Below are 17,418 nucleotides of genomic sequence, written 5' to 3'. Positions count from 1 at the left end.
GCGGCGGCGACAACCAATGGGGAGGCGACTCTGAACCAGCCAATGGGAAGGTGCGCTCGTCACCACACGAGGCGGGCAAGCTGTTCGTGCGGACTTGGTCAAACCTGTTGGTGCGGACACCGTGAGCAGTTTTTGGAGGATCCTTTAATAAATTCCACATCCACGGATAATCTCAGTAATTGCTGCTGAATGAATGTGTAAAGCAGCATGGGCACCGACCAATCAGAAACGTTGGTTCAAACCTGTGGGAGGAGAACGAGGACTTTTATCCAGGGAGAGATGAGGCGGAGTGGGCGGAGCGTGAGATCACGTCACGCGTCACGTGCTGTTCTCGGGCGACAGCAGCCAATGGGAAGCCGTTGCGTTACGCAAGGCGAACCCAGTTATGTGGGTCAGCAGGAGGCGGGGTCACGCGTGTACCTCGCGGTGGGTGTGCCCTCTGGGTGTGTGTACACCTCATACAGTGTGCCCCGACACCGCAGTCCCGCATTCGCACGCTCTAGTCGAGGCTCTGTGAGCCTGTCTCCGAGCCCTGAGCATGGTGTGTAACTCCGTACACTGGTTCCGAAAGGGACTTCGACTCCACGACAACCCCGCTGTGCGCGAGGCCATAGAAGGTGCGGACACCGTTCGCTGCGTCTACATCCTGGATCCCTGGTTCGCTGGAGCCTCCAATGTGGGCATCAACCGCTGGAGGTGCGTTTCTTGTTCATCGTGACGTTTTCTGTCCATCGGGGTCAACATCGTCATCATCGTGGTCATCATCGGGGTCAACATCGTGGTCATCATCGTGGTCATCATCGGGGTCATCATCGGGGTCAACATCGTCATCATCGTGGTCAACATCGGGGTCAACATCGTCATCATCGTGGTCATCATCGTGTTCATCATCGGGGTCATCATCGGGGTCATCATCGTGGTCATCATCGTGGTCATCATCGGGGTCATCATCGGGGTCATCATCGTGGACCGATTTGAGTATAAGGCGGACACATGTGAAAACGCGCAGGATACCACCTGGTGGGAAGGACCGAGGAGGTCCTCACGAAGGAAGGTCCCTGGAAAGGGCCGAAAGGATGTGCCCAGCGTTGTCATAGCAACGGCTTCCACACACACACACACACAACGGATAAGCGGACGCAACAACCTCCGGGTGGACGTTAATCCGGCTGTCCCGTCTGTTAGCACTAGCTGGCGGACGTTAAACATCCCGTCAGGATGTCTTTCGTGAAAAGTAGATGACTTGTCACCGGTATCCTGACCTAGCTGTCCCCTCTAGTCAAAGACAGCCGGTTCGTGAAAGACTTGCAACAAAACTCCCACAATGAGGGTGATAATTGGGGCAGTAGTTGTAGTAGTAGTGGTGGTAGTTGCGGCGCTGCTCAGGTATTGTTCAATGGCAGACCAATTCCATTTCAGGGGGTTTTATTCATTATAATTGTATCAATTAGTGTAAACGAGTGTAATCTTTTCGTGCTGCTCCGCCATTGCCCTCTCTTGCTGTCTGTCGAGTGTTTTTTGTCGTGTCGATGAACAAGATACTTGTACTCCAATGTCTGACGCAAAGTGATACTAAAAGTCTGAATTGTGACCACAGCCCAACCTTTTGATTTTAACCTTTCTCTGATGTTTAAAGGCAGCTTGGTGGTGGCGCAGTGGGTGAAGTGTCGTCGCATCGCCTGTCACCGGAGAGAGTTCGATTCCGAAGGATGCTCAGCGGGAAATGTCTGCACTGCCGCACAGAGCAGCTGAAGATGTCCGCATGGAGTGGCTGCTCGTCCAGGATTAAACTCGAACCGCTTATGGGTTAATAGAAGTATATGTGTATATGTATATATATCCGAGGATCGTGGAAGAGCTAGAACACAGAACGGATCAGGATGCGACATAACTAAAGGACCACCAGAAAGAGAAGGGGGAAATGCCAACGACAGGGCAGACGGACAACAACGGATGTGGGTAAGGATGAGGGGTAGAGGAGAATAATGTAGATACAGAAGCAAAATCTGTGGTGGGGGGGGGGGGTACAAAAGATGATGATCTGAGATGGTGGTGAACAACTGTGTTGAAGACCTGGAGGAAAGAATGAGATTGAAGAGGATGCGGAAGTTGGTTCTACAGGTGGTTAAAAAAAGAAAAAGAGGAACGAATGAGTGGAGGTGAGCAGTGGTTCTGGTTTTAGGTAGTTTTCCTACGTGTTTGCTGGTGGACCGTGTGCACCCTGCAGATTTGTCCCCTTGCGAAGTTCAGACGTGCTTCATCAAGCTCTGCAATGTTGGCCACAACTCGGTCTTTTTACCTCCAATGGAGCGACCCCAGTAAATAATCATCCTCAAGACCAATCGAAGGACCGAAGATTGTGAAGTGCATTATCGTGTGGAAACTGGAACCGAAGAGGTTGAAAAGGGAGACCATTTTGATATGAAACTTTTTTTGCTCTCTCTTTTGTAGAGCTGGGTATCGCTTGCTAACCGTGGAAACTTGCGTATCCAGATGAACTCGATGATGTGGAGCGTTCATTCTAAAACTGTGCTGGTGAAAAGTATGCGTTGGTTATGAGACTGAACATTTCATCATCTCACTCACTCGCGTAGTGTCCAGGTGTCCCGAGATGACCTCACCCAGCATTAAGATTAGTGGTTAAGTGCTTGACTGCTATTCTCAGAGAAGCGATGGGAAAATGAGCGGTTTGGGCGTTCATCGGCATGTGTCTGTCCTTCAATGACCTCGTCACTCCAGCAAGGTGTGAAAGCCAACAGAAGTACAAAAACGGCTTTTGTTCGCCCTCGTATTATTTTGGGTGCAGAAGTTTTCCGTGTTGATCACTTTAGATGTTTTGGTGTACGCTGACAATGGTGAGTTATAAATTAGTTATTTATTTGCATTACCCAGATTTGGACGGCGTTTTTAATGATGCACGACTGGTTCAAGACCTCCACATGCTCGGACACAAGGATGAAACAAATGTCTTGTTAGTTGGTTGACATCTTTCTCAAGCTGATGACCCTTTTTAATGCTTGTCCGAAGACCATTTCTGGAAATGTAAAGTGACATCTTTCTTTAATTATAATATTGTTGTTGTTCTTATTTTTTGTCAGGTTGGAAACAGTTTTTTTGCAGAAAGCTTCAAAATGTTGTTTTTTTTTAAATTTCTATCAAACCTGGACTTTGGGGCTTGTTTGCCTGGTTTGTGGGGCTTGTTTGCCTGGAGTTTGGGGCTTGTCAGCCTGGAGTTTGGGGCTTGTCTGCCTGGAGTTTGGGGCTTGTCTGCCTGGAGTTTGGGGCTTGTCTGCCTGGAGTTTGGGGCTTGTCTGCCTGGAGTTTGGGGCTTGTCTGCCTGGAGTTTGGGGCTTGTGTGCCTGGAGTTTGGGGCTTGTGTGCCTGGAGTTTGGGGCTTGTGTGCCTGGAGTTTGGGGCTTGTGTGCCTGGAGTTTGGGGCTTGTGTGCCTGGAGTTTGGGGCTTGTCAGCCTGGAGTTTGGGGCTTGTCAGCCTGGAGTTTGGGGCTTGTCAGCCTGGAGTTTGGGGCTTGTCAGCCTGGAGTTTGGGGCTTGTCAGCCTGGAGTTTGGGGCTTGTCAGCCTGGAGTTTGGGGCTTGTCAGCCTGGAGTTTGGGGCTTGTCAGCCTGGAGTTTGGGGCTTGTCAGCCTGGAGTTTGGGGCTTGTCAGCCTGGAGTTTGGGGCTTGTCAGCCTGGAGTTTGGGGCTTGTCAGCCTGGAGTTTGGGGCTTGTCAGCCTGGAGTTTGGGGCTTGTCAGCCTGGAGTTTGGGGCTTGTCAGCCTGGAGTTTGGGGCTTGTCAGCCTGGAGTTTGGGGCTTGTCAGCCTGGAGTTTGGGGCTTGTCAGCCTGGAGTTTGGGGCTTGTCAGCCTGGAGTTTGGGGCTTGTCAGCCTGGAGTTTGGGGCTTGTCAGCCTGGAGTTTGGGGCTTGTCTGCCTGGAGTTTGGGGTTTGTCTGCCTGGAGTTTGGGGCTTGTCTGCCTGGAGTTTGGGGCTTGTCAGCCTGGAGTTTGGGGCTTGTCAGCCTGGAGTTTGGGGCTTGTCAGCCTGGAGTTTGGGGCTTGTCAGCCTGGAGTTTGGGGCTTGTCAGCCTGGAGTTTGGGGCTTGTCAGCCTGGAGTTTGGGGCTTGTCAGCCTGGAGTTTGGGGCTTGTCAGCCTGGAGTTTGGGGCTTGTCAGCCTGGAGTTTGGGGCTTGTCAGCCTGGAGTTTGGGGCTTGTCAGCCTGGAGTTTGGGGCTTGTCAGCCTGGAGTTTGGGGCTTGTCAGCCTGGAGTTTGGGGCTTGTCAGCCTGGAGTTTGGGGCTTGTCAGCCTGGAGTTTGGGGCTTGTCAGCCTGGAGTTTGGGGCTTGTCAGCCTGGAGTTTGGGGCTTGTCAGCCTGGAGTTTGGGGCTTGTCAGCCTGGAGTTTGGGGCTTGTCTGCCTGGAGTTTGGGGCTTGTCTGCCTGGAGTTTGGGGCTTGTCTGCCTGGAGTTTGGGGCTTGTCTGCCTGGAGTTTGGGGCTTGTCTGCCTGGAGTTTGGGGCTTGTGTGCCTGGAGTTTGGGGCTTGTGTGCCTGGAGTTTGGGGCTTGTGTGCCTGGAGTTTGGGGCTTGTGTGCCTGGAGTTTGGGGCTTGTCAGCCTGGAGTTTGGGGCTTGTCAGCCTGGAGTTTGGGGCTTGTCAGCCTGGAGTTTGGGGCTTGTCAGCCTGGAGTTTGGGGCTTGTCAGCCTGGAGTTTGGGGCTTGTCAGCCTGGAGTTTGGGGCTTGTCAGCCTGGAGTTTGGGGCTTGTCAGCCTGGAGTTTGGGGCTTGTCAGCCTGGAGTTTGGGGCTTGTCAGCCTGGAGTTTGGGGCTTGTCAGCCTGGAGTTTGGGGCTTGTCTGCCTGGAGTTTGGGGCTTGTCTGCCTGGAGTTTGGGGCTTGTCTGCCTGGAGTTTGGGGCTTGTCTGCCTGGAGTTTGGGGCTTGTCTGCCTGGAGTTTGGGGCTTGTCAGCCTGGAGTTTGGGGCTTGTCAGCCTGGAGTTTGGGGCTTGTCAGCCTGGAGTTTGGGGCTTGTCAGCCTGGAGTTTGGGGCTTGTCAGCCTGGAGTTTGGGGCTTGTCAGCCTGGAGTTTGGGGCTTGTCAGCCTGGAGTTTGGGGCTTGTCAGCCTGGAGTTTGGGGCTTGTCAGCCTGGAGTTTGGGGCTTGTCAGCCTGGAGTTTGGGGCTTGTCAGCCTGGAGTTTGGGGCTTGTCAGCCTGGAGTTTGGGGCTTGTCAGCCTGGAGTTTGGGGCTTGTCAGCCTGGAGTTTGGGGCTTGTCAGCCTGGAGTTTGGGGCTTGTCAGCCTGGAGTTTGGGGCTTGTCAGCCTGGAGTTTGGGGCTTGTCAGCCTGGAGTTTGGGGCTTGTCAGCCTGGAGTTTGGGGCTTGTCTGCCTGGAGTTTCGGGCTTGTCTGCCTGGAGTTTGGGGCTTGTCTGCCTGGAGTTTGGGGCTTGTCAGCCTGGAGTTTGGGGCTTGTCAGCCTGGAGTTTGGGGCTTGTCAGCCTGGAGTTTGGGGCTTGTCAGCCTGGAGTTTGGGGCTTGTCAGCCTGGAGTTTGGGGCTTGTGTGCCTGGAGTTTGGGGCTTGTCTGCCTGGAGTTTGGGGCTTGTCAGCCTGGAGTTTGGGGCTTGTCAGCCTGGAGTTTGGGGCTTGTCTGCCTGGAGTTTGGGGCTTGTCAGCCTGGAGTTTGGGGCTTGTCAGCCTGGAGTTTGGGGCTTGTCAGCCTGGAGTTTGGGGCTTGTCAGCCTGGAGTTTGGGGCTTGTGTGCCTGGAGTTTGGGGCTTGTCTGCCTGGAGTTTGGGGCTTGTCAGCCTGGAGTTTGGGGCTTGTCAGCCTGGAGTTTGGGGCTTGTCAGCCTGGAGTTTGGGGCTTGTCAGCCTGGAGTTTGGGGCTTGTCAGCCTGGAGTTTGGGGCTTGTCAGCCTGGAGTTTGGGGCTTGTCAGCCTGGAGTTTGGGGCTTGTCAGCCTGGAGTTTGGGGCTTGTCAGCCTGGAGTTTGGGGCTTGTCAGCCTGGAGTTTGGGGCTTGTCAGCCTGGAGTTTGGGGCTTGTCAGCCTGGAGTTTGGGGCTTGTCAGCCTGGAGTTTGGGGCTTGTCAGCCTGGAGTTTGGGGCTTGTCAGCCTGGAGTTTGGGGCTTGTCAGCCTGGAGTTTGGGGCTTGTCAGCCTGGAGTTTGGGGCTTGTCAGCCTGGAGTTTGGGGCTTGTCAGCCTGGAGTTTGGGGCTTGTCAGCCTGGAGTTTGGGGCTTGTCAGCCTGGAGTTTGGGGCTTGTCAGCCTGGAGTTTGGGGCTTGTCAGCCTGGAGTTTGGGGCTTGTCAGCCTGGAGTTTGGGGCTTGTCAGCCTGGAGTTTGGGGCTTGTCAGCCTGGAGTTTGGGGCTTGTCAGCCTGGAGTTTGGGGCTTGTCAGCCTGGAGTTTGGGGCTTGTCAGCCTGGAGTTTGGGGCTTGTCAGCCTGGAGTTTGGGGCTTGTCTGCCTGGAGTTTGGGGCTTGTCTGCCTGGAGTTTGGGGCTTGTCTGCCTGGAGTTTGGGGCTTGTCTGCCTGGAGTTTGGGGCTTGTCTGCCTGGAGTTTGGGGCTTGTCTGCCTGGAGTTTGGGGCTTGTCTGCCTGGAGTTTGGGGCTTGTCTGCCTGGAGTTTGGGGCTTGTCTGCCTGGAGTTTGGGGCTTGTCTGCCTGGAGTTTGGGGCTTGTCTGCCTGGAGTTTGGGGCTTGTCTGCCTGGAGTTTGGGGCTTGTCTGCCTGGAGTTTGGGGCTTGTCTGCCTGGAGTTTGGGGCTTGTCTGCCTGGAGTTTGGGGCTTGTCTGCCTGGAGTTTGGGGCTTGTGTGCCTGGAGTTTGGGGCTTGTGTGCCTGGAGTTTGGGGCTTGTGTGCCTGGAGTTTGGGGCTTGTCAGCCTGGAGTTTGGGGCTTGTCAGCCTGGAGTTTGGGGCTTGTCAGCCTGGAGCTTGGGGCTTGTCAGCCTGGAGCTTGGGGCTTGTCAGCCTGGAGCTTGGGGCTTGTTGGGGCTTGTCAGCCTGGAGTTTGGGGCTTGTCAGCCTGGAGCTTGGGGCTTGTCAGCCTGGAGCTTGGGGCTTGTCAGCCTGGAGCTTGGGGCTTGTCAGCCTGGAGCTTGGGGCTTGTCAGCCTGGAGCTTGGGGCTTGTCAGCCTGGAGTTTGGGGCTTGTCAGCCTGGAGTTTGGGGCTTGTCTGCCTGGAGTTTGGGGCTTGTCTGCCTGGAGTTTGGGGCTTGTCTGCCTGGAGTTTGGGGCTTGTCTGCCTGTAGTTTGGGGCTTGTCTGCCTGGAGTTTGGGGCTTGTCTGCCTGGAGTTTGGGGCTTGTCTGCCTGGAGTTTGGGGCTTGTCTGCCTGGAGTTTGGGGCTTGTCAGCCTGGAGTTTGGGGCTTGTCAGCCTGGAGTTTGGGGCTTGTCAGCCTGGAGTTTGGGGCTTGTCAGCCTGGAGTTTGGGGCTTGTCAGCCTGGAGTTTGGGGCTTGTCAGCCTGGAGTTTGGGGCTTGTCAGCCTGGAGTTTGGGGCTTGTCAGCCTGGAGTTTGGGGCTTGTCAGCCTGGAGTTTGGGGCTTGTCAGCCTGGAGTTTGGGGCTTGTCAGCCTGGAGTTTGGGGCTTGTCAGCCTGGAGTTTGGGGCTTGTCTGCCTGGAGTTTGGGGCTTGTCTGCCTGGAGTTTGGGGCTTGTCTGCCTGGAGTTTGGGGCTTGTCTGCCTGGAGTTTGGGGCTTGTCTGCCTGGAGTTTGGGGCTTGTCTGCCTGGAGTTTGGGGCTTGTCTGCCTGGAGTTTGGGGCTTGTCTGCCTGGAGTTTGGGGCTTGTCTGCCTGGAGTTTGGGGCTTGTCTGCCTGGAGTTTGGGGCTTGTCTGCCTGGAGTTTGGGGCTTGTCTGCCTGGAGTTTGGGGCTTGTCTGCCTGGAGTTTGGGGCTTGTCTGCCTGGAGTTTGGGGCTTGTCTGCCTGGAGTTTGGGGCTTGTGTGCCTGGAGTTTGGGGCTTGTGTGCCTGGAGTTTGGGGCTTGTGTGCCTGGAGTTTGGGGCTTGTTTGCCTGGAGTTTGGGGCTTGTGTGCCTGGAGTTTGGGGCTTGTTTGCCTGGAGTTTGGGGCTTGTTTGCCTGGAGTTTGGGGCTTGTGTGCCTGGAGTTTGGGGCTTGTTTGCCTGGAGTTTGGGACTTGCTTGCCTGGAGTTTGGGACTTGCTTGCTTTGTTACGCAACCTCATTCAAACCACTTATTTGACACTGGTTCTTGTGTTTTCTCTGTTGCCTCTTCTCTCTCCTCTTTCTGTTCATTCTCACCGCTGCTTGTTTTGTCCCAATGTCACCCTGCTGTTTGTTCTTTGCCTTTTTTACCTCTGTAAATTTGCTCTCTCTTTATTTTGCATACAAAAGGTAAGAACCTGAAGTTTAGGCATATAGCATAATATTTCCATCCTCAAAGATAAAACAATTACTTTAAAAATACGATTTCAATCTTAACCCCTTGACCAACACATTGATTTATAGATGTCCCATTGCCAGCCAGCTATGCACAAACAATCATGGTTCCTGGATCATGCTTTCGAGAGTTCCAACATGGAACTTCTGGTAAGTGTGAGAATTGTTTCTCACCACTATTTGGTAATAACAGCATTTGTATGATTGCAAACTTTAATTCCCTTAGAGGGCAAGTGAGGACGTGGTGACTCGGCCAGCTCTTGAATCAGGACGTGGTGAATCCTCAAACCCGACCTCAATTCACCCCATCATTCAGCATCTTTTGGTTTCTGGCCACTCTCGAGTTCTGCTAATTTCGTCCTTTTTGTATACAGTCGGGATTCGGGGAGGGCATATGACGAAATATAATGAAAATAATATTGGAAATTGTCAAGGGAGTGGGGGAGACACACCAACAGTCATGTAGAGGCATAATATAGGATATCTGGAGGAAGAAAGCACATTGGGAAGAAGGAGAGCATGGTGGGTAGAGGAGGAACATGCAAACTATCAATCACAAACATAGTGGGGAGAACTGGGAAGAAACAAAAATGGAAGAAAAAAAAAAACATTTAAAGAGGAGGGTGTGAGGGACCAGGTGGAAACCCCATAATCTGGAAACACAGAAAGAGGTGTGCTTGGGGAGGGTTAATGAGGGAAGACAAGGTCATGAGTACTGATGCGATATTACATGAGATTGTGGTGAACAGCTGTCTTGAAGCACTGGAGGGAAGGATGTGATTGAACAGACTGAGGAAGTTGGTTCCCACATGAGTGGAAAGAGGAACTAATGAGTGGACATGAGCTTTGAGTCCGGATTTTGGGAGTTTCACAACAAGTGGGTTAGTAGCAGATCACGTGTGCCATGCAGAAACCTCTGGGGGGGGAGGTTGGGGGCACAGCACAGAAACAGTAAGGAGGTGGTAAAAGACAGAGACCGCCAACCTGTCTGGAATGTTAAAATAATAGGCCAAGACTCTCAGCCTCATTGGGGGAGATTTCACTTCTGTTGAAGACAGTTGTTTTCACGGCTTCAGGCTGAGCAAGGTGTGAGGCAGGGGCACCAGTCCAAAGAGGAGAGCAGTACTCCATCAAACTGAAGATGAAGGCCTTGTAGGTGGATAAGAGTTCAGGGGTGCTAAAGAAGGACTTCACACAATGGAGGATACCCTTTTAGAGGCCAACTTAGATGTGTGGTTTGCCCAAGAAAGATCACAGCTGATGGTGAGACCCAAATGTTTGAATGATTGAACTTCTTCAAGAGGTTTATTAAGGAAGTAGATGGGAGGGTTCACCATACGGTCCTTCTGGAAAGACAGAGAGAGTGAGAGAGTGAGATTTGTCTGGATTGAAAGATACATTCCAAATGATTGACCAGCTTGAGATTCTACATGAAGGTCTGCAGAGAGGGAAGAGGTGGGGTGCCAGACTGTATCAAATGCTCGAGATACGTCGAAAGAGAAGACCCTGATCTCATGTTTGACATTGAGGGCCTCCAACAATTGTTGGGAAAGCCTGCGAAGCAGCATGTCCAGGGTAGAGTAACCGAGTTTGAATCTGAACTGGTAGTCTCAGATCTGGCTGGTGGAGAAAACGAAGGACTTGATGTCTAATGCGATCATAGAATCCATGACCTTGATGATGATTGGATGTAAGCAGATAGGTCTGTAGTTAAGGTGATCATTTTTTTTGTGCTTTTTATAATCTCCACCACTGAAGGTGGATGGAGGTTATGTTTTATTTAATGCAGTGATGTTGGCTGATTCCCAAGCAGATGGAATATGACCCCGGGCAAATACCAGGGTGAAAAGAGCAGAAAGAGGATGCGCAAGAGCATCAGAGCAGGTTTTTAGCAAAGCACGTGACCTTATGACTTCATAATTATTAAAACATTCCATATGAGTTGTCACACCGATAGTGAAAATTTCGTCTCAATCTGACAAGTGGTTGTTTATAAAAACATGAAAGTTCTGTGCGGACAAGCAGACAGACAGACAAACAAACGGACCCAAATGTAATACCCTCTCCTTCCGTGAGAGTAACTGGAAGGGTACTGGGTAGAGCGCACACCTCCACTATGCAATGCCTGATCCATGAGAACATATCAAGCCCAATGAATTTTTGAAATATCATACTATATATCGTTTTTTGCCCAATCTCTCAACAATGGTGAAGAATCACTTCAAAAATTATCAGATCTGAATCTGGATTCGGATATTCACTAAAATGGAATCAATTCTTCCTTGTCAAACACCCAAAGATTCCACCAAGTTTTGGCCGAATCAGTCCACAACTTTTTTGAGATACACTACATGGCCAAAAGTATGCGGTCACCCCTTCTTATTGGTGTACTCGGCTATTTCAGCCACAATCATTGCTGACAGGTGTATAAAATCAAGCACACAGCCATGCAATCGCCATAGACATACATTGGAAGTAGAATGAGCTGCACTGAAGAGCTCAGTGGCTTTCAATGTGGCACCGTCATAGGATGCCACCTTTTCAACAAGTCAGTTTCTCTAACTTATGCCCTGCAAGAACTGCCCCGATCAATTGAAAGTGCTGTTATTGTGGAGTGGAAACGTCTCGGAGCAACAACAGCTCAGCCGTGAAGTTGTAGGTCACAAAAGCTCACAGAACGGGATCGCCGAGTGTTGAAGTGTGTTGCGTGGAAAAATCGTCTGTCGTCTGTTGCAACGCTCACTAGTGAGTTCCAAACTTTCTCTGGAAGAAACGTCAGCACAAGCCACAGTTCATCGTGAGCTTCATTAAATTGGTTTCCATGGCCGAGCAGCCATACACAAGCCCAATATCACCATGCACAATGCCAAGCGTCAGCTGCAGTGGTGTAAAGCTCACCGCCATTGGATTCTGGAGCAGTGGAAACGCGTTCTCTGGAGTGATGAATCACACTTCACCATCTGGCAGTCCGATGGACGAATCTGGGTTTGGCGGATGTCAGGAGAACGCCACCTGCCCGAATGCATCATGCCAACTGTAAAGATTGGTGGAAGAGGAATAATAGTCTGGGGCTGTTTTTCATGGTTCAGGTGAAGCCCCTTAGTTCTCGTGAAGGGAAATCTTAATGCTGCTGCATGCATTGACATTCGAGACAATTCTGTGCTTCCAAATTTGTGGCAACAGTTTTGGGAAAGCCCTTTCTTGTTTCAGCATGACAATGCCCCCGTGTGCAAAGCGAGGTCCGTACAGAAATGGTTTGTTGAGATCGGTGGGGAAGAACTTGACTGAACTGCACAGAGCCCTGACCTCAACCTTTTTGGATGAATTGGAACGCCGATTGCAAGCCAGACCTAATCGCCCAACATCAGTGCCCGACCTCACTAATGCTCTTATGGCTGAATGGAAGCAAATCCCCACAACAATATTCCAACATCTCGTGGAAAGCCTTCTCAGAAGAGTGGAGGCTGTTATAGCAGCAAAGGGAGTACCAACTCCATCGTAATGCCCATGATTTTGGAATGAGATGTTGGACGAGGAGGTGTCCACATACTTTTGGCCAGGTAGTGTATCATGCTATATATCATTTTGGCCCCGATCTCTCAATGGTGAAGAAGCACTAAAAATATTCCAGTCACTGGATCTTCACCAAAATCTAATCAGTTTGGCCTTGTCACACATCCAACCTCTCCAACAAATTTCATCCAAATCCATCACAACCTTTTGAGATATCCTGCAAACAGACAAACAAGAAAAAGATGTCATGCAGAGCACAATACTTGCAAAATCCACCCTCTCTCCAAAGGTTGCCATGGATACATCAAATTGTCCATTTCGTTAAGATTAAAATTGACAATCTTGATCAAAGCTCAGGACAATCGGATAAAATTTGATTATTTTTCAGATTGAAATTGATGATTTTCGAAGTTTGACCTCGAGTTGACCTTTTGACCTCAAATAGTTGGTTTGATTCAGTGATACAAAATGCAAATCGTGGTGAATTTTCGATTCAATCGGATGAAAAATAAGTTTAGAAATTTGACCTCAAGATGACCTTTCACCTCAAAATCAATACGCTTCTCAGTTGAGACTACCTCTACAACATGGTGAAGTTTCATGACAATCGGTTTACAATTCTGACCTGTCGGTGATTGACAGACAAACAGAACTACAAAAATCGCCTGACCAATTTACTTGAAAAATCTTCCATTTTGAAAGTAACAAACAACCAGAAAGGGGTGAAAACATAACCACCTTCACCTCCGGTGGCGGAGAGAATAAAAAGTTTTTATCCAGTACATGGAAAATCAAAGTTCCTTTGCTGGTTCGGCGCGTTGCTGTCAAAAACCACCTCTGCTAGTCGAACTCTGATCCTCTAGCTCGCTCGGCAAAATGTGGCCTTCTTGAATGAAGTTTGGGTGTGCTTTTGGCTTGATGGCAGAGAAAAAGGACTTTTGGTCCATCGCACCTGTGCCTTCTTATCACTTGTAATTTGCTAATGCCATCAGCATTGAAATTGGTTAGTGTCAATCTGCATTGGCAAACTTGTAGAACAATGGATGAAATCAAGAGGACGCTGATTAAGGAATGCTAACCAGCATGGGAAGCAAGGAGAAGCTGGCTTTTCGAGCGTTAGTTGCTATTTTGCTCCGACGAAGGGTTAACGTCCGAAAGGTCATCTTCTCTTGGCTTCCCACGGTGGCTACCATACCTCATCGAAGGTTCTGTTGATTTAATCTGCAGCTTTGCATGGTCCAGCTGAGGCATACTAGGTTGTTGTGATTGCCTTTCCCCTCCAGTAAACATGATGCAATTTTTATAAAACGCACAATTATTCTCCGAAAGGCAATTGCACCTTTTTAGCGGCGTGAACATTCAACAGAGAATGTAATTAATAAATCCTGGATTGCTGCAAAAGGCTCAATTAGGCTTTTTCTTTTGCAGCCAACTTGTTGTTGGCGATAGTTGCCACCTTGGGCCTAAAATGGGCCTTCAAAAGATTATAACAGTTGTTAAACTTATTTTGCTTTATTGTTTTGGTTTAAGTTTTTCCACTTAGTGCTGCAGCTTCATGCGGGTTTCCACTTGCTTATTGTACTCGAGTAAACGATCACGGTAGTTATTGGTTCCTGCAAGTATATTTCCGAGAGTGGGCCATTATTATTTATTTATTTTTGTCGATACGCCATTTTGTTCTTCGAGTTCGATCACAAGTCCCTCCAGCCAGACATCGACTTACTGCGATTGTCACCGATGGGACGGGATCCCTTTTTCGGATTTCTGTTCTCCTTCCTGGTCGATGCAATCCGAGGGACGTTTGCCTTTTCAGTGTCTGGTCCTACCCTGGTTGGAATGGTTCCGACCGATTTCCCTGGCACATCACAGCAATCTCATTAGTGTAACACTGTCACGCAAGCGGCGAGCGCTTTTAACCCGATAAACCGAGCTCGGGTAAAACTGGAAGTTGTTACTGACGATGAACTTCACCTCATCTCGTAGGTTCTTGCTGCAAAGTTTGGAAGACCTTGACTCGAGTCTGCGCAAACTCAACTCGCGCCTCTTTGTCATTCGTGGACAGCCTGCTGATGTATTTCCTCAACTATTCAAGGTGTGCATTGCCTTATCACTCCCGTCTTGTTTGTTAACGTCCGTTAAACATCGTTTCTATTTTGACCAAAACTTATTCCAAGAACTCGTGTTCCATTAACTTTGGAGATAAACTGCCTGGAGTTTTGGATCTGATTATATTTGTGATTCACTCGCCCAAATGAGCACAGGCATCGAATGTTTTATCCATTTTCTTGATATGAATTTAACATTTCAAAACTTTGAGATAAATCTGACCCCAATTAATTATTTTTGATGTAAAATTTGAGGGCTCCAAAGGATTCACTCATTACCAATTGGGGCCACTTGTGACATCATGTCAATATATATTCACTGTGGGTGCAAATCCCATTTCTTCAAGTTTGGTGCATGAATGTGGGCTGTCGTGGTGGCCTCGAGGTACGCACACTTGCCTCTAAGCTGTCGAGTCTGGGTTTGTATCCCGACACAGATATAAACTGTCGTCCTGGTGTTTCGCAGGCAGGGTGATTCATCAATGTGTGTGCCGTCCCTCAGATCTGGACGTTAAAGTGGGTTTCCCATCTGCCGGCATTAGTTGATGGGCGTTAAAGACCCCATGGTGTCCTTCGCGAAGACTAGGTGAGCTTTCCCTGGCACCATGGCCAAATTCTAAATCCCTGCCATAATAACTGCTGGGAAGGCAATGGCAAAACACCCGGTATAATAAACCTTGCTCAGGAAACTGCTTCGGCAGTACCGAAGCTCTGTGAAGAACTTCCTCCGAGCACCGATGTGAGTGCACCATTTACCCAGAGTGGGAGCTTAGCAGAAAAGCTTTACTGACAATTATATGTCCCGTCTATTGTTTACCAGGTGAAACCTACGCACGACACAAAACAGAAGGATATTTAATAAGTAATTTATTTATCCCTACTGTCCTAATACCTTTCAAACATTAATACCATTTAGTAGCATCCGATAACTCGATGCTTTTAAAACTCCCCAAAGTTACATACGCATGACAGGTTTCAATGCAGTTTCGAATATCTCATGTACCAAGTTCTTGATAATAAAGCCCCAGTAGGAGACAAATTGATGTCAGTCGGTTGTGGTCATGCTCGAAGCGAAGCGGCCTTGCCCCGGTGAGTGCACACAGGTTGAAGTCTGAGCGGCCAGTCGCGTTGCAGGTCCCCCAGAGGGTGATCTTCATATCATTGAAGCAAGCAGATGAATCTAAGTGCATTACTCACTTTTAAGGACCACACTGCAAACCGACGGTGCAAAAGAGTGAGGAAGAGAACACAGGCCTTTTTTCCTTTTCGATATGACCAGAGGGGAATTGCCTGCTTGGATGTCGTCTCCGAGACACCAGCAGGGTAGTAGGTTCATTGAGAACTCAACCGGCCAGCGGATAAGATACGACCAGCATTTGCAGAGGTGCAACTGGTTCTTGAGTCAGGGCGTGATTCGCATGTAGCATTCAATACCCTCTTTGCTGTTTGATCCCAGTTTGTTCGTTTTTAGATGAAATTCAGCTTGGACATACCACGCATACAGCTGTAGCTTCTCACTGGTCACATCGTGTCCTCCTCTTAATTCTTGACACTCAGTTCGCTATTTTATGCTTGTGTGGCACAATCTCAATGTCAGCCAAAGAGCCAAATTGTTTTCATTCCCAAGGGCACTGATCAAAGCCTTCTCATATGATGCTGTTCTTGCAGAGGCAACGTCGCCCTGGAAAAGTTCGGAGTGCCCCGACAGAACATAAATTCAGCCGTTTTACCAAGTTTGGCTATTTGGACATATTGGTCAAAACACAGCTTTGTACATAGTGCCTTTTACCACAGTAACCACAATACTTATTTAATTTCAGTTACATTTTACCCCAGTATATACCTTAATAACAGTTTCAATTATGTGGTATATATTATTGATCCATAAGATATGGGACATTATATATATATATATATATATATATATATATATATATATATATATATATATATATATATATATATATATATATATATACATATGTGTGTGTTTGTGCATATATGACAGATCTTATTTAGACAGTAATGTGCGATTGCTGTAAAAATAAAAAAAGGATTGCTTCGATACAAGCAATTGTTCTTCAACACAGTCGCTTGCACCTGTTTACATTGTGTCCAACTTTGGCACTGTTTTGTCTTTGAGCCCCATAAACATGAAATTGTATCACTGAGCTATCTTTAGAGGTCCGATGTACGAATGAGTTTGCAGCTCCTTCCCATGGAGTGGCATGCCTTGTAAGTGTATGTATTATTTTAATTTTTTTTGGAACTACGGCGCATTACAGGAGTGTTATGACACACTTATGCAGAGCCCCATTTCTCATATTCCAACACAAATAGCTATCCCCAGCATTTATGCTGCACTTACATTTGACATTTACAACAAAGCGCCTACAAGTGAATATTGCCACCGTGGTCGAGCTGTTATAATGCTGGGTTGGGTGTACACATCCATAATGGTTCCGCGATGAGTTTGAGTTGTCGGTGCAATCCTTGCCTGCTGTCACAGGAGTGGAATATCAATCGGCTGACGTTCGAGTACGATTCGGAGCCCTTTGGGAAGGAAAGAGATTCCGCCATCAAGAAGCTGGCCTCGAAAGCTGGCGTCGAAGTGTGTGTGCAGATCTCACATACACTCTATGATCTGGACAAGTGAGCTTGCATTTTTCGAGTTTGTCATCCGCTTGCTGTGGTTATGTTTTAAATCCATGCCACTCAGTGTTGCCGAAGCTGATTCTAAAAGCGAAACCCAGCTGGCTCACCAGTATTCTGTCAAAGTGGAGGCAATTTGGCTGCCCCCACCAGATTTTTTTTTTTTTTTTTTTTTACCTCTGCCACTGAAGGTATGCCTGGTGTTGGCTTTATGGTTATGGTGGTGGGCTTGGGATCCTAGGGTCTTGAGTTCAAATCCTGCTCAGCTGTTGAATTAATACCATGTGGGGTTTACTCAGCCTGTCGTTCTTCCGAGGTTGGAAAACTGAGTGCCAGCTTGCTGGTATACCGTGTCGGAGTGGCAACCCGTCCAGGATTGTGCCCAATAGCCAAGGAGACTGCTTAGGCAGCACCAACGCTCTGCACAGAGTATGGTCCCAATCTCCTCCTCCTCCTTCTCCACTGATGGTGAAGGAGGTTATGTTTTCACCCCACTCTGTCTGTCCATTTGTGTTATTTGCAAAATCGAAGATTTTTCAAGTGTATTGGTTAGTCAATTTTGTTATTCTGTCTGTCTGTCTGTCTGTCTGTCTGTCTGTTTGTCTGTCTTTATCAGCTACAGGTCACAATTTTTAACGCATCCTCACGAAACTACACCACATGGTAGACTTTGTCACAAGGAAGAAGCCTATTGTTTTTGAGGTCAAAAGGTCAACATAGGCTAAAGGTCAACAACTTAAGTGGTATTTCT

The 17,418-nt window shown here is 48.9% G+C and overlaps 1 protein-coding gene across 4 annotated transcripts in view; it reads left to right on the top strand.

The window, feature by feature from the left end:
• The first annotated feature begins 371 nt into the window (after positions 1-371).
• CRY1 (cryptochrome circadian regulator 1) overlaps positions 372-17,418 on the top strand; it is a 31,554-nt gene continuing 14,507 nt past the window's right edge. For 2 of the 4 annotated variants that reach the window (XM_085886517.1, XM_085886516.1), the window contains exons 1-3: positions 372-696; positions 13,894-14,002; positions 16,525-16,667. In XM_085886517.1, coding sequence (XP_085742643.1) covers positions 539-696; positions 13,894-14,002; positions 16,525-16,667 — 410 coding nt within the window. In that variant the 5' untranslated portion in view covers positions 372-538. The remainder of the gene's footprint in view (positions 697-13,893; positions 14,003-16,524; positions 16,668-17,418) is intronic. The other 2 variants (XM_085886519.1, XM_085886518.1) reach the window with 2 other exon arrangements.

The sequence above is a fragment of the Eptatretus burgeri genome, chromosome 6 (genome assembly GCF_056783735.1).
Source record: "Eptatretus burgeri isolate ZD-2024b chromosome 6, Ebu_testis_v1, whole genome shotgun sequence".
In the NCBI taxonomy this organism is placed as follows: Eukaryota; Metazoa; Chordata; class Myxini; order Myxiniformes; family Myxinidae; genus Eptatretus; species Eptatretus burgeri.
The sequence above is the reverse complement of the archived record's forward strand: the minus strand, read 5'-3'. Positions and strand labels throughout refer to the sequence as shown.